This window comes from Engystomops pustulosus, chromosome 2 (genome assembly GCF_040894005.1).
Source record: "Engystomops pustulosus chromosome 2, aEngPut4.maternal, whole genome shotgun sequence".
Lineage (NCBI taxonomy): Eukaryota > Metazoa > Chordata > Amphibia > Anura > Leptodactylidae > Engystomops > Engystomops pustulosus.
In genome coordinates this window covers 103,204,500-103,221,115 of record NC_092412.1, presented here as the reverse complement: position 1 = coordinate 103,221,115, position 16,616 = coordinate 103,204,500, and the positions used below count along the sequence as shown (strand labels likewise).

Here is a 16,616-nt window from a genome sequence, read left to right as displayed (position 1 = left end):
AATTGAGGTATAGCTGCTGCGTGTAAACACAATGTGCCATTGCACAATACTGTCACACGATGACCTCTAATGATATACACTTTGGTCCAGAGAGATCACAATAGGATCTGGCAGAGGGACTGGTTGCCTTCAATAGGTCCTACATAGAGATGGATGAATTTTTCAAAAATTCGATTCGCAGAGTTCACCAACAGAATTTTCCAACAAAATTTGATTCGACCCGTATCGAATCATGGTGAATCACGTAAAAAAACAGGTATTTTCTGGCTGCAGAGAGCCTGTAGGGTGTTGTAGAACGTTGTACCATGTTCAAATATGCATAGGGAGCGTGATTTGGTCTTCAAACAATCCTGTTTTTTAGTATGATACGCACATGACAGCCGCCGCTCTTAGAATCGCCCCACTCTTTAATTCCATGGGCACTAATAGGGGCCAACTTGACCTAATAAGTGAAGCGGGAACACAGCCACACCAGGTAACGTCTGTGCCTGCTCGAAAGGACTGAATTGAGGGCCAAGACCCCAATAAAACATCAAAAAGTGCACTCTTTTTACACTGACATCAGATGATTCCATAGATTGCGACAGAACCTGATCTGTGAAACGCTAATACATGTAGAAACCACCCAAAAAAGAGTGGAGAGGGAGTCGGCAGTAATTTTGCATTGACGTCACTGATCATTTTGCCCTTCTTTTCATTTGTCAGTGTCCGCTTTAAATCGGTCAATAATCCATCAGTATTGTTAAAGCCAAAAACAAACAGCAGTTGATCCAAAACAAAGATGACCAGTAAATGGGATACTTGCATGTCCTCTGTGTTCTGTATCTACTCCTACTTTTGTCTATCAATCCTGAAGCTTTTCATTCCTTCTGACAGATGAAATGAAGGGGAAAAAACAAACAAACATAGTGGCAATGTCATAGAGTGGTAGAGGGTGAAAACAGCATTATGGAAATCACAGGGTATTCCAGGGAGACAGTGGTCAGTTGGCAGCAGCATGAGTAGGCAGAGTGGCACAATGACAAATTATGGAGGTGGCAGCAACATCGTAGGTGACAAAGTGGCACAATGACAGAGTGTGGAGGTGGCGGCAGCAGCATCATGAGGTCAGAGTGGCACAATGACAAATTCTGGAGCGGGCAGCAACATGGTAGGCCAAGTGTGGCACAATGACAGAGTGTGTAGGTGCTGGAAGCAGCATGAGGTCAGAGAGTGGCTCAATGACCAATTCTGGTGGTGGCAGTAACATGGTAGGCCACAGTGTGGCACAATGACAAAGTGTGGAAGTGACGGCAGCAGCAGCAGCAGGAGGTCAGAGAGTGGCACAATGACAGTGTTTTTTGGTGGGTGGCAGCAGTAGCAGCAGCATGAGGGCAGAGAGTGGCACAATGACAAATTCTGGTGGTGGCAGCAACATGATAGGCCACAGTGTGGCACAATCACAGAGTGTGGAGGTGTCATCAGCAGCAGCAGGAGGTCAGAAAGTGGCACAATGACAGAGTGTGAAGGTGGGTGACAATTCCAGTCTCTGGTACAGATGGTAAGAGGCAGATGGAGCCACTGGCAGCAGATGTGTGGCATCAGGCGGGTGGCAGCATCAGAATAATGGCTGAGGCAGGTAGTTAGAATCCATACTCATTTCTTAACGTTTGGGGGAGACGTCATGGCTGATCTAATCTGATGCATAAGGCATTGGTGTATTGAAATCCTGGCCAATCCACGCCTTATTCATCTTGACAAAGGTCAGTCTCTCCACATTACAGGTGGACAAGCAGGTTCTCCGTGGGGTAACGATGTCCCCGGCGCACTGAACACCCGCTCTGATGCCACACTACTGGCCGAACAGGACAGCTTCTCTACGGCAAACTACATAAAGTTGCGGTCACACATCAAGTTTGGCTGCCCGTTAGTCCAGAGGATCCTCTACCTGGGGTGGTAGAGTGCTCTAAAGCCAACACTCTGCACTTATTGACTACTATATGCCACTGCCTCGCTATGCCCCTGTGCCACTGCTTTCTTGGACCTGCAAAGCGGATTTTGTACACCGCGACCATTTGGCTCCCGTCCTCGCATTGCTGCCACCATGCTGACTCACGGCCACAGTAGCAACTTGCTGCTTGCTTCACTGCCTGATGAGCAAGGTGACACCCTCTTCTCCCGACGATGATGATGAAGCCCTTGCTTCACCTGGCTCCCAAGTGTGATTGGCTACATCATCATCGATTTGTAGTTCATCCTCGCTGTATAGTGGAACTAAGCCCAGACCACCTAGTGGATCTCTAGCTGAGGGAAAGGATCAGGACAGAGGCTGGTTGAGGACAGATGACCTGCTCCTGGGCCATGCCAACTAAGGGTTGTATCTGACAAAGCCACGGACTCTTGGCTGGGGTTGTCAGATGTCATTTGGGAGGAAGTGGATGACCTAGTCAACCAATCAAGAACCTTTGGGTTGTTCATCAACACACTGCCACTAGAAGATGTGCTAAAAAACTCACCTCAGCTTATACATGAGTCAATTAAAAAATAAAAAATTACTAATACTCACCCTCCGGTGTCAGGATCGTTGGTGCGGGTCCCAATCTGGGCTATTCTTCTCTCTTCTTTCTTCTCTCTTCTTTCTTCTCTAGCTTGCAGAGATGCGTCCATGCAATCTACCGTCGGGCAGATGAGGCAGTGTCGCTGATGATGACGTTGCATGGACGCAACTCTGCCGGCTCGAGAACCGTGCCGAAGATCAGGAGCTTCACGCCGAAGATCGGGATCCACACCAACGATCCGGAGAGTATTACGTTTTTTATTTTTTATGCACTTGGCAGGGGGCTGGCTGTATACTACATGGGGGCTGGCTGTTTACTATATAGGGGCTGGCTGTATACTATATGGGGGCTGGCTGTATACTACATGGGGGCTGGCTGTATACTACATGGGGGCTGGCTGTATACTACTTGGGGCTGGCTGTATACTACATAGGGGCTGGCTGTATACTACTTGGGGCTGGCTGTATACTACATGGGACTGGCTGTATACTTCATGGGGGCTGGCTGTATACTATATGGGGATGACTGTATACTACATGATGGCTGGCTGTATACTACATGAGGGGTGGCTGTATACTACCTGGGGCTGGCTGTATGCTACATGAGGCTGGCTATATACTACATGGGGCTGGCTGTATACTACATGGGGGTTGGCTGTATACTACATGGGGCTGGCTGTATACTACTTGGGGTTGAATGGCTGTATACTACTTTGGGTTGTCTGTATACTACATGGGGCTGGCTGTATACTACTTGGGGCTGGCTGTATACTACTTGGGGCTGGCTGGCTGTATACTACTTGGGGCTGGCTGTATACTACATGGGGCTGGCTGTATACTACAGGGGGCTGGCTTTATACTACAGGGAACTGGCCGCATACTACAGGGGGCTGGCTGGCTGTATACTACATTGGGGCTGGCTAGCTGTATACAACACCCTTGGCATATACTCGAGTCAATAGGTTTTTCCAGTTTTTGGTGGTAAAATTAGGGGTCTTGGCTTATACTCGTGTATATACGGTAATGGTAAAAAAAAGATTATACAGATATATATATTTAAAAAATGTAAAAGAATTCACCTCCCTTTCCCTAGATCACATATAAAACTAAATAAACAGTAAAAATCATAAACATGATAAGTATTGCCGCATCCCAAAATGCCCGATCAAAATATAAAAAATATTATTACCGCCTTGAACACTGTAATGTCCGAATTGCCCCTTTTTCCCATTTTTCCATCTATGAGTATTTGAATAAAAAATGATTGCATGGTCATATAGCTCTCAAATTAATATAAATTAATATGCCAGCATGTACCGTAAAAATGATCCCTTACATAGGTGAAAAAGGCCTCAGAATTTGGCAAAATGGAAAATAATTTTTATGTATGAAAGATATACATTTTTTAAAAAAAATCTATTAAAACCTAATAAAACCTATATGAATGCAATATCCCTGTGGTCATAGCAATGCAAAGAGAAAGTGTAATTCGGAGCATCCACTTCATTGCATGAAATGCTAAATTCCTTCACTAAAAAGTACAATTTAACCCGCAGATAACAAGCTCTCACACATCTCTATAAACATAAAATAAAAAAAGTTATTGGTTTGGAATGATGGGAGTAAAAAACAAATGCAAAAATGAAAAAAGCTGAGTCCTGTAAGGGCAAAAACACAATTCAATCGCATCTTCTGAACATGGTCTTAAGCTGCGCTCACATTATGGGGCTTATTTACTCGTGGTTCGCACTTTCGACAGACTGGTCGCCATTTTCAGGATTTGCGTAGTTGACAGGTATTTAACAGATTGTGTAGCCGTGATCGGATTGCGGTGCATCTCCGCTGGCTTTAATGTGACAGAAATCGAGGCGTGTGCCATCGGGCGATCCAACTGAGCGTGGGATTTAAGATTCCAATTGTGTCACAAGACAATGTACTTACATACACCAGGAAGAAGAAAGTGAAGTCCGGCAGACCTGAGTCCAGGGTGCAGCCAACAGCAGCCACACTGTGTCCTTTCTCCACACGCTCTCACCATGGTATCCAGATGGATTATCCAGCAGTCAACCGTGGGCAGCCACAAACACACGCTGGGGAGACGCTCCATGTGGGCTCAGAATGGAGGAAGTACCATGCAGAGAGATGGAAGCGGCTGTGACATGTACCTCATGTCATGCAGTCACGCGCCAGCATTGCCTTCAATTTTTGTTGTTTAATAAATTAGCAATGATATCTACACTTCTGGCTCTTGCCTGTCAATATTGGGTTCATAGTGTACATTAGTGAGCAAAAAAATAACTTTTTTGATCTTACCAATTGGCTGCAATAAAACAAAATGTCTGAATACTTTAAAAACTCACTGTATAAAGGTTATGAGTGTTAGAATAATTGTAGAGTAAGTTACAAATAAAGTTTTTTCCAAAAGATTTTAATTCTTTTCAAAGATATTATAACATTATAAAAGTACATAAATTTAGTGATCGTATTTACCCACGGACTAAAGGGAATGTCATTCATTGAAATGTACGGTAAGCTAAGCTGCAGTGTCGTTTAGCTACTACACAGAGAACAGAGTCTGCTTCCTGTTAAATTCTCTGTTTATCGGCTGCCGAGAAAAGCTGAACTGTGGGGGTGCTTGACTTTGGACTACCACCATCTGATATCCATATTTTTAGCCTGTAAAATCTTTTAACATAAAACAGCCACATTACTGTTCTAATTTTTATTGTGAGTGTAAATCATTGGTAAATTCCTATAAAAATTCTTAGAGCACTTCAAGTTTGGTTACAAAAATTATAAATCTGAATATCACTTGGGCAAACGGGAATGCTTACCGGGTGCCCCGGATACCATGGTATTTGGTGAACCATAGGAAGAGAGAACATTTTTTTATAATGAACACATCCATTTTGGCATTCACAATGTATTATGTAATGTACTCACATAATGCACAAATGTATATAAAATACTCTTAAATATGAATGAACACAAACACATTCTCAATTTATCAACAAAACTGTTCTAGGTTAATTGTCACAAATCAATGATTAACATTATCCATGGCATCAATTATTTAAACATGTGAACGTGCCCATTCAATATATTGGTATGTTATGCTATAAATGCCATGTTCTACAGTATACAGATTAAAGGTACCACACCTCCTAATCTGTATTTACTAAGTAAGTCATTGGGGCAGATTTATCAAGCTGTCTGAAAGTCAGAATATTTCTAGTTGCCCATGGCAACCAATCACAGCTCCCTTTTAAAATATTCATGAGCACTGGTAAAATGAAAGCTGAGCCGTGATTGGTTGCCATGGGCAACTAGAAATATTCTGACTTTCAGACAGCTTGATAAATCTGCCCCATTGACTTAGCAAAACATGGCATTATCTAAGCTCCCGTCCACAGAAACAATTATAGATAATGAAGACTTTGTAGATGTACTCCACAATGATAAATTTGGTAAATGAAGAGGAATATATATGCAATAGGTCGCTAATTGATGGTTTCGGTGTGATTTTCTACAAATGGCAGTGTTATGGCCTTGTCATGACTGTTCATTGGAATAATCAACATGTAATACTTCTCTATACAACAGTGGTCACTACAAGGAATATGTATGGGTTCTGTTAGGCTTTCTAAAGTTGGACACATATCAATTAGCTTATTCACAGAAATGATCTTTTATAGACCTTATTTTACTTGGCGCCTTTTTCGGATAAATTAAATTAGAAATTAAAACATTTGATAGTGATTAATACAAAAAAAGACCTGTGTCGTACTTAAGATGGTAGTAAGCACAATATATAGGGGCACATTTACTAAGGTCTTTGTGCCAGTTTTCTGTTGGACTTTGCACGTTCTTTTATGTGCAAACTGCTTGCAAGCGTATTTAACAAGTGTCTGCGCCACATACAGTACGCTCATGTCTGTTCTGTGTCACACAAAGCAAATTTCGTCATTGAAATGGACGTTCTGGTGCACAGTCGGACCACGCGCCACATTTCTCATACAGAGTCTGACAGAAATGTGTTGCTCGACCCCATGTTAAAGGTGCAGTGTCAGGGAAGTGTAAGATCGGGCACCACAATTCCTGGACTTAGCGCCCTCTATACACTAACAAGCAAGCTACAATTTGTACAGTTTTTAGTAAGTGTGCCCCATAGTGTCACATATAGTCAGCAATATTATTGATAGGACTTCACATTTTAAATGGTATTTCTTCAATACATTTTTAAGAAAATAGATCATCAGAGTAGAAATTGAATAATTAATTTTGTTAAAATAAGTATTTTTGGGAGACAAGAACAGTACAGTCTGTACAATCATTCTGTCCAAAATAATGCAAGCCCATCTGAACACTAAAAAAAGACCCAAGTATATGGCCCAATATACACAGGCCAACAAGTGACAAATGTGGACATTATCAGGAACATATATTTCTGAAATTTTTGTGGTTGTATGGTGAAAAAACAAATTATTCATCCCCACATGGTGGAAAATGTTTTGGTCATGGTCAGCAGCACATTTCCTTCTCAAAGGGAGAAATGCTTCCGACAACTTCATGCATAGAGGTTAATTTGCCCAAAACAAGAAGTAAATCAAGTGAAAGTTCTCGGGGGTCACCAGAGCCCCTCCTGTCTCCAGGGATCTGCTCTTACATGCCCACAAAGCATGTTGACTTTTGATATATGGACTCCAAAACTGTTTGAAATGAAAGGGCTAATGGCAGAATTCAAATTACCTACAAGGTGAAGACACATTATAATCATATTATAATCATCTTAATTTCTAAAAATCAAAATCTAGGTTGAGTTCGTGCTAAATAATCCTGTATAAACACAAGTTTTTAAGATTTCTTTAGAAAAGCTTAGTCTTGGTTTATCAGAAACTTGAAGTCTCAGGAAAAAGTCCCTCTGAATGAAGGTTTAATTTAAAGAAAAGACTTAAATAATGCTATTCAGTGATCACTGTCCTTGCATGTTCTCACTCCATTTTACAAAGAGTTTCCAAATGTCTTTTTGTATCCTACAAAGTGATATATGCTTCCTGATGCTACATATCATGGCTTATCATGTCCTTTCTTGAGCTCCTGTGATGGTTGGCCAAGACTATGCAGGGTGATTTAGCACCATCATCACAGGAATGATCTTTCCTTCTACATTCCATAATAAAGGTCCATCATGAGTCTGAATTCTCTTCATAAACTTTCGTTATTGGGCACTGTAGGTGGTGTTGTGGCTGGACTAGTTTGTGCCCATTCCACAATATCTGTGCAAAGAGATTCCACTGCATCCAGTCTTTCAATCTGTACCAATTTAGTAAGAAGGTCCGGGATGCTGTACCCAGCTGTACTAATCCGGTCAAAAAGCTGAAGTCCATCTGTCATTCCTCCAATTTCATCCCTTTTCAAACCAAAACTCTCTGCAAGGTGGCGCCATGTTTTCACTATTGCCTTTTCTGTGTTATAAGTAGAACTTAACATTCTACTAGTCTTCTCCAGGCAGTCAAATGGCAGTTCTGTAGGGCTCAATCCTGAAAGACAACAAACTTTTATTATATCACTATAGCATTCTAAATACAGACCTATTCTTGGAGAGTTTATGTAAGTAGAACTGTTCATGTTTCCACTACATGGGTAGTGTAGTTGTTGTTTTCAGGCACTACTATCATTAATACTATTACTGTGGCATCTGTCTCCAATAGACTTCCATTAAAATGATCACTATTTTTACAGCAGCCAGAGAGATGAACATAACAACATCTCTAGACACATTTAATGTGTAAATTGGGATCAATCACTGAATAAGGGTAAAAGAAGAGATGGCACCCTATCACTATTATCAAGACATTTCTGCACCTTTGGCTTTTAGATAATTCAACCTCAAGGCTTTGATCACAAAGCTCTTTATAAATCTATATTAATAAATTTGGTTGGGGTTCCTGTATGGAATTCTGTATATAATGTAACAAATTGTTTGCCAATGTATATATTATAATTTATTTGATAGCTACGGTGTATATTCTCATTTATTCAGGCAGATCCATATGTATTATGATAAGTATGGGGACTGTGTACATGCTAAATTATTCAGTGGGTACAGTAGATAATATTGGTTTATGGCCACCTTTGTACAGTCATGGCCTCAAGCAGTGGCATCCCTGAAATCTTTCCATAAAAATGGTTATTCACATATTACTGACGTGCACCACAATTCTGCAGCTTGAACAAAGTGCACCAGAAAAAAAAGGTGCAAACTTCCCTAGTCCTGCAGATTAATGAAGACCGTGCGCCAATTTTGATTAATCTGTTGTACACTTCACAGTCAAATTGCACATAGTACAGACTGCACTAGTTTTGATAAATGTGGCCCAATATGTGTAGTGTCATTCACAGGGTGTCTGTAAGAAAGTCTGCCTCCCAAATGCTGTCTAGTGGCAGGGTGTTTCCAATAGTTTTTATAAACTGTCACCATTTCTTATTTCTTGTGCTTTATTGCAATTATCCTGGTATTTTTAGTGGATATGATAATGCAGGGATTGGGATCTAAGGTACGAAAGACTCCAGCTGAACTTGTGCATAAGCCCCTGTTTTCAAGTATACATATTTCCCCCTAAGTACATATGAATTTCTCAAAGGGAAGGAGATACTTTGGGGTATTCTCTTCACTGGCTGCTCAATACCAGGTAAGTCACTTAATACCCATATGTATGTAAACTGTTGTGTACTTACCCTCTGCAACATTGCATACATTTGCATAAAGGTCGAGAATCTTCTTCCTACGACTTTGATTCTATGGAGAAAAGAAATATAGCTGTCACCACTAATGATTCAAAATATGAGTGTAGATTCATGCAATGGCTTAAAGGACATCTACCACCAGGATGAAGGATTGTAAACCAATCACACTGACATACTAGTGTTTGCCCCCTTTGGCAGGATCTGCTCTTCTTGTAGCTTGTTATGCCCTTGTTTTTAAGAAAGAAAGGTTGGAAAAATTGCATAATTTTTAAACCCTTTTTTTTTTTGCAAAAGCAAGACCCTAAGAAGCTACAAGAAGAGCAGGAAATAACTGAGGTGTACACACCAGTATGTCAGTGTGCTTGGTTTACAATCCTTCATTCTGGTGATAGATGTCCTTTAATTCTGGTTGTAGTGCATGCAATTGAAAAATTCCCTTTAACATAACATAGTGACAGTTGAGAAAGCATAATACAACATTTTGCCAGGATTAATAATTGCCTTTACACCACATTCACAGTAATGGGTTGATTAGGATATCCTTATTGATGGCCCATTATCAAAGTCAGTCCTAAATATCTGAAAAGGAAAGGGGTGACACCCAGCTCCTAGGTGGTATAAACATAGAAATTTAATTTAATTTAATGATCGCAGGACAGGGTTTAAATTATAAAATTGATCTTACTATCCTGTTTAAGTTAATAAGTTATGGGTGATATAATTACTATCAAAATTAACATTGGTTAAAGGAAATCAACCATGCAATATCTAGTCAAGACTAGCAGGGACAGCACAGGGACCAAGATGAATAGGAGTGGACTTGGGTATTTGTACGTTTTTATGTTTTTTTTTGCGTGGTTGATTTCCTATAAAAAAAAAGTTGACTAAATGTATTGGTATAAACTGTATAAGAGATCTTTACACCTTGTCTTTTCCTCATAATCATGGCAATTTATTGAAGTCGCTAGACTTCTTGAAAGTCAGGCATAGATGTATAGGGAGCTGCCTATAGTTCTCTCATAGTTCTCCTTTCCCACCCAGGAAAAGCTATTTGCATATTCATATTCCCACAGCCCCCAGCGGAGCATGTATGGGTGTTAGAACTCTGTACGACTGTAAAGGTGGTGCACAAAAGCAAAATAATTTCCTGGAACTTTTATTGCTGTCCTTCCAGATGCACTTGCATTCAATGAATACAGGGACAGACACATGAACATGCTTGTAACATACTTCTAATGCCAAAAGACATTGAAAAAAAACAGAAGTGCTGAAGTGAGACATATAAATACGTAACAAAAACCTTATTAAACATGCTGTAATGTGACTGGTGATGCAATAAGCAGGTGAAAATATTGAAATCCTATAACACCTCCACTCAGGATGACTTAGATGTGCTACCTAGTGCTATCCAGCAACAGACTGATAATACTGAAGAAAACCAAGGTTTAGAGCACCAACCCATATAAAGAGCAAGGCTACATTCACACGACTGTTGGGGAACATATATGCGGCCGCAGGCTTGCGCCCGGACATATGTCCGTCATTGGCCGGCATTGGGTGCAGGACCGATATGGTGCAGCACACGTGTGGCACCGTACCACTCCATACACGGGGAAAAGATAGGGTGCCGTGTATCTCTATCTCTATAAAGAGGGGGTCACCATTACTCCTCTCTTTTGCGGCGAAGATATGCCACCCGCATACATTCATGTGAATGTAGCCTTATAAAACTAGTCTGTACTTGTTGGATAAAAAAAGTCTTTTGGTACACTAATAATATTCAGCCTGTCATGTGGTATCACATTTATTCTATCCATATGGATATATTAAAAAGGATATACTTAAAAAGAGAAATGTGTTTTACAGTTGCTGAGTCTTGATCATAACTGAAGGGTTCATGCTTTAGTGGTTCATGCAAAACAGCATTGAAAGAGTGGTTGGAATCTGGTTACAACATTTCCAGCAGAAGCTTGTGAATATTTTATTTAAAAAGATATTCTTGTAGTAAACTTTCTTACAACATGAAAACCTGTCAGAATCTTCCTGCATCAGCAAATGCCATGAAACTTCTAACATTTTAGAGACCTTTAAACTCCTTGAAGGCCATGTGGTAATCTTCTATGAGCATTCCATGTATGGCAGCTATTGGGAGTCAGGTGGGGTCTGGTCCCCAGTGGATTCTCCATAACCTTATTACAGCCATACACATCAATAAACTGGGGGGTGGGGTGTATAAGGAAGAATAGGTGGGTGGAGACCTAACTTCTCTCCCTCCCACTGCGCAGAACTTTTATGTAATCCTGATTTTATGAAGAAGTAAAAGGGCTTGATAGAGGCCAAGGTTAGTCGAGAAAGAGGTAATTTTCCCTGATATCAAAAAAGGGATTTCAATTATCATGATACATTGTGTGACAACAAATAATCCTATTGATCATATTAAAGATATTGTTGAGGAGGTCAGTACATGCTGACACATAGAGGACTAGTATTTATTGACTGGTTGGTTATCTAAATAATATCAATAATTAACTGTAGTTTCTAGTGTTTCATTTAATTAAAACTGGTGTCTTAACTTGCTGATTGATGGGGGTCTCGCTGACCCTTTGGGTGTCCCATCACTGAGACCCCCACTGATCAGCAAGTTAGGCCCTATACTATCCTATAACTTTTTTTCATGGGAAAACCCCTTTAAAGCATAACTAAACTTTAAAGCCTAATTAAAGAAATAAATAGTAAATAATTATTAATAAGTTTTGTAGCATTATTTATTAAAGAAACATGTTATTTTATTCAATTTTTTCCTCTTTTCTTCCTGCTTTTAGCAGTGTGAACAATTCATCTTTTCATCCTGTACTAAAAATACTGACAGCAGATAGACAAGGAGAAGATGATTAAGTACCTAACAACTTACTTAAAGTTTTCTGGTGGTAAAGTGTCCTTATTGGACTGCTCGTTCACTCTTGTTTTAACATGTTTTCTGGCATCTGTATAAGTAACATATGAACTTTGTGGGAGGCACTCAGACTGATCGATCCTGCCGCTGACGTCAGAGCCCGGGCGGGGAAAGAGTGGACGTGTGCTCTCTCCTAGTTCCCAGGCCAGGAGCAGAATGAGGTTTGCATAAATTAAGCCGGGGAAGCCGAGAGGCACTTCGGTACCGTCAGCCTGAGCGCCTCCGACTGTTTTACGAAGTTAATATTTCATTAATAAAGATGCCAGAAAACATGTTAAAAGAGCAGCCTAATTAGGACAGAAAACTGGTGGTAGATGTCCTTTAACTCCTTGTAAACAGTCACTCAATAGTCATCTTTTCCTACAGGGCTGTATTATTCTTTATTTAAAGAGTTGTTCTTTAGCCTCCTTTCCTTACCTGTGTGTGTTAACTTGAGAAGGCTCTCAGATATACTTTTCACTACATGAGGAGAGCGTAGCAGAAAAATGGAGCCTTTTACTCCATAAAGTATATAGCAAAGTTTACTATTATCACCTGCACAATTTATTTCTGCATTAATAAAATAAGGCCGTAGTGGGGGTCAAACTATGGGAACCACCACTGATCAGTTATTTCATGGGACTGTAGCAATAGATATTTCCACTGTTTTACTAGCACAGCACGAAGGCGCCAGGTACTGTAGTTGACTACAGCTTCTTCCCTTTTTCACTACTAAGCAAAATTTCTACTAAGGACTGTGCCTTGTAAACATGGAGACATATCCCTTGCCTCAACTTTGATCAGCTGGTCATGCAAGCCATTCCTGGCAACAACTATTTTTAATAGTATGTCATTTGGGTCAAAGACTATAAGTGTAAATGTGGTTCATAATCTGCCCAGCAGCAAGCAACATCAGTGAGTGGTGGCAGCCAAAGCCAACATGCTAAACAGAGGGTAAGACTCACGTGAGTAAAGTATAGTCTTGCCTCTATATAAGTCCATGGTAAGACCTCTTCAGGAATACATGGTGCAATTCTTGTCACAAACTTTCAGAAAGGACATATAAAAGCATATAGATTTAGGCAGTCATTTGTTTTTTTAATGCATTCAGTTGGTCTTATATGTGTATATCATGAGAATACGTACACAAATTCAGAATCCTAACTTGTTTTTGGTAGCATTCTTCCATTATGTATTACTGTTCAGTCTTTTTATTTTAGATTTCGGGAATAACCAGCAGATTTGTGGCAGAAGCTATTGCCAGGCAATGAGATTCCAGGTTAATGAAACTATTTTTAAATTTAATTCATTTATATACAACAATAATTGAAAAGCTTGAACATATTCTCTAATGATGCATATATGGTACTCTAATTATTTACAGATGTAGATTGCCATGGTGCTTTTATCTAACTAGCAGCAATGTAGGAATATGATGCATCTCCGTCTTTATACACCTCTGAAACCCTATGTGTGTTAAAGAGTACTAAACCCTTGAATCATTCTTTTATTTCAATAAGAATAGAGCAGGTGATACTAGTAAACTTTGTAATTTTTTTTCTCCTCTGCAATGTGCAGTGTATCTGAAAGCATTCTGAGGTACATCCACTTCAGACAGATAGGCAGGATACCTAGAAAATATTTTTTTGGTGATTCAGCTCTCTAAAGAGATTAAACTATCCAGAGACTATCTGTAAAGATTTAGGTCATAAGGAGCGTTATTAGGTTTATTTTTATCTCAATTGTCAGTAGTGTACAGGACAGAAAGCTGATTTACACAAACTGATTACATAAGGAAGAACGGTGGGAGAAAAAGAAGAATACAGGAGCATATTTCTTTAACAAAGTATATTACAAAGTTTACTATTATCATCTGCACTATTCATTAATACCATTTTGTCAGTTATGTTAAGTTATGCCTTAAGCCTTCAGAACAGAGGGGACTGTTACAGCCTGTTCGCACAGAATTTTGCTAGCAGATTTTCTGTCTATGAATCTATCTTACATTTTTTTAAAAATAATCAGTGGATATCAAATGTAAAAAAGCAAGAATTCCTATCTTGCACCAGTTGCAACTGGGGAATCATAGCTGAAACCCACTTGTATGTCGCAAAGTGCCAGCATGACAATTTAAGCAGTAACTTATTGATCCCTGCTGTATAATAGGTTTTAATCGTATTGGCATCCTGAGTTCACCAATACAATAGAAAGATGATGGAGAAATTTGGATTGTAGTAGTTTCCCTCCAGGGTCCCCTGAAGAGGCAGAATCAGGGGACCCAGAGCAGGAGCTCTAATAACAATCCATCTCTATCCAGCCCTTCCCGCTCCTCCTATAGTCCTTCCAGCCAAGGCTGTCGCTTTAAAATAAAATACGTCCAGTAATGTATTGTATCACAGAAGAAAGCCTTGAGTCCTAGCTGGCAAGCTCTGTGTTGGGGTGAAGACCTGGGTGCCCACAGAAAAGGCTCTGAGTGCCACCTCTGGCGCCTGTACCACAGGTTCGCCACCACTGACCTAGGTGAATGACATTTTCCAACTATCAAAATGATTGTTCCGCAATAAAGTATTCAGCAACTTCAATATCAGCCAGTACAGCATCAAACTTATGAATGGAGGACAATAAATTTACTTTAATAAACTTATTGAAAAATGACCTTAAATCTTAGGCAAACCATCATTTTATATTAACAGACGCAGGTAAACTTATACAAGGAGTTCTGGAGTTGTGTTATGTCCAGTGATACAGTATTACACAAAATGATTATTTCTGTATTTGTATGAGAGGTCTTGTCATTATTAACTTCTATTTTTATGGGGAGACCATTCTGTGCCATGGTTTTATCCTGATAATATGCTTTGCTTTTATTCACATATCAAAACATTGATTTGTTAATCCAAGTAATGAATTTGTTTTTTGAGTATAGCCCTTTACATAAGCTCTATTGAAGCATTTGGGTATAATATAAGGGATCATGTAAACCGGTACCCCTTCTAATAGACAGGATGATTAGGCTTGACTGCTTGTAATACTACATTTCCCCTGCAGTGGAGGCTACACTAAAATAGTTGGCTGCAAGTTTTAGACGTGTTGGCACAGCCACCTTACAGCTCAGTGTTTATGTGGTATAAACAATACCTTTACTACAGCAATATATTGTTCTCTCTACAAGCACATTTGCAGAGTACAGGGGTAGGTTAAGCATTCCATAGCATTTGAAAAAACACTGCAAGGGCCAGCGTCTAACCCTTAGACACTGTCTTCTTTTTCTTGTAATATCTGGTAGCTAAATCATTTCAAAAGCACAGTACAAATAAGTAATTGTTATCATAAGAACTGACTTTGCTTAGGAAAACAAGGCAGGCATGTATGCAGGGTTTTCTAAGTGTTATGGGCTTGGGTAACTTCCAGTTGTAATGCACCAACAAAGAGCAATTTGTTCTGGGTAGTCTTGGTAAAAGCTGTCATACACAAAATATGATTAATGTTGTAGCCTATTATACTGTGGTTGACATACTTCTGTCCAAAATATGTGCCAACAATGCAATAGCTCACAGCGTGTATGAAGAAGAAGATGGCAATTTAAACTTTTCACAAAGATGTAGTCTGAAAATTATACAGGAGGTATTCAAGAGATTGCTAGCGATGCACGCCATGGATCATAAATGAAAATGAGTGAGGCCAGCATTTGTCCTATAACATCACCGGACCAGATTATTAGAACACAGCTACATTAAATGCATTATACTTTACAGAAAAGAAGATTATTTTGCTAGCAATGAAGCCTTTAGATACTTAATTAGATAGCACAGTGTTATTACTAATGGGTATCATGATTTCTCTATGAACCCAGCATAAAACACCTTAATATACCACTAGTAGTTCCCTACGAGGACGTAGCAAAACTGTTTTTCAAAACTGAACTGTATCCTTCAATAGTTGTCGCTCCATTGTGACAAGAAACATTTGGAAACTTTTCTAGCCCCAATATTCCCAAGCAATCAATGACATAATATTCAGCAACCACTTTTATGACTTAGTGCTCTAGTCTCAGGTGGGCAGTGTCAGGCATTGTCAGTATGTTGGATGCTGACACACACAACTCTGAATTCTGGGAAATGATGGGGAAAAATGTCAATTATGAGGGGATCAATGGAAAGTCACCCATTAAAGGAAATTAACCATCAAAATCAAGCACGACAATCCAGGGAATATACTCCAGTGATCAGCAACATGACTGTTGTAATTCTCTTATATTTGTTATCCAGAGCCTTCTCACCTCTAAAATTATGCTAATGAGCACAAGCTCTGAGGGCATTACCAGAGCCCCTCTGTGCTGTAGCTTCACAGGCTGTTATACTGTGTAAAGAGCACAGTGAGCAGGGTTATAGGGAGACACTG

The 16,616-nt window shown here is 39.8% G+C and overlaps 1 protein-coding gene across 6 annotated transcripts in view; it reads right to left on the bottom strand.

Annotated features, from left to right (window-relative positions):
* Positions 1-5,007: 5,007 nt before the first annotated feature.
* The window catches only part of EDAR (ectodysplasin A receptor), a 78,900-nt gene continuing 67,291 nt past the window's right edge, over positions 5,008-16,616 (bottom strand). For 5 of the 6 annotated variants that reach the window (XM_072135810.1, XM_072135811.1, XM_072135809.1 and 2 more), the window contains 3 exons: positions 13,181-13,261; positions 9,275-9,335; positions 5,008-8,076 (listed from right to left, as the gene is read on the bottom strand). In XM_072135810.1, coding sequence (XP_071991911.1) covers positions 7,742-8,076; positions 9,275-9,335; positions 13,181-13,261 — 477 coding nt within the window. In that variant the 3' untranslated portion in view covers positions 5,008-7,741. The remainder of the gene's footprint in view (positions 8,077-9,274; positions 9,336-13,180; positions 13,262-16,616) is intronic. The other variant, XM_072135812.1, reaches the window with a different exon arrangement.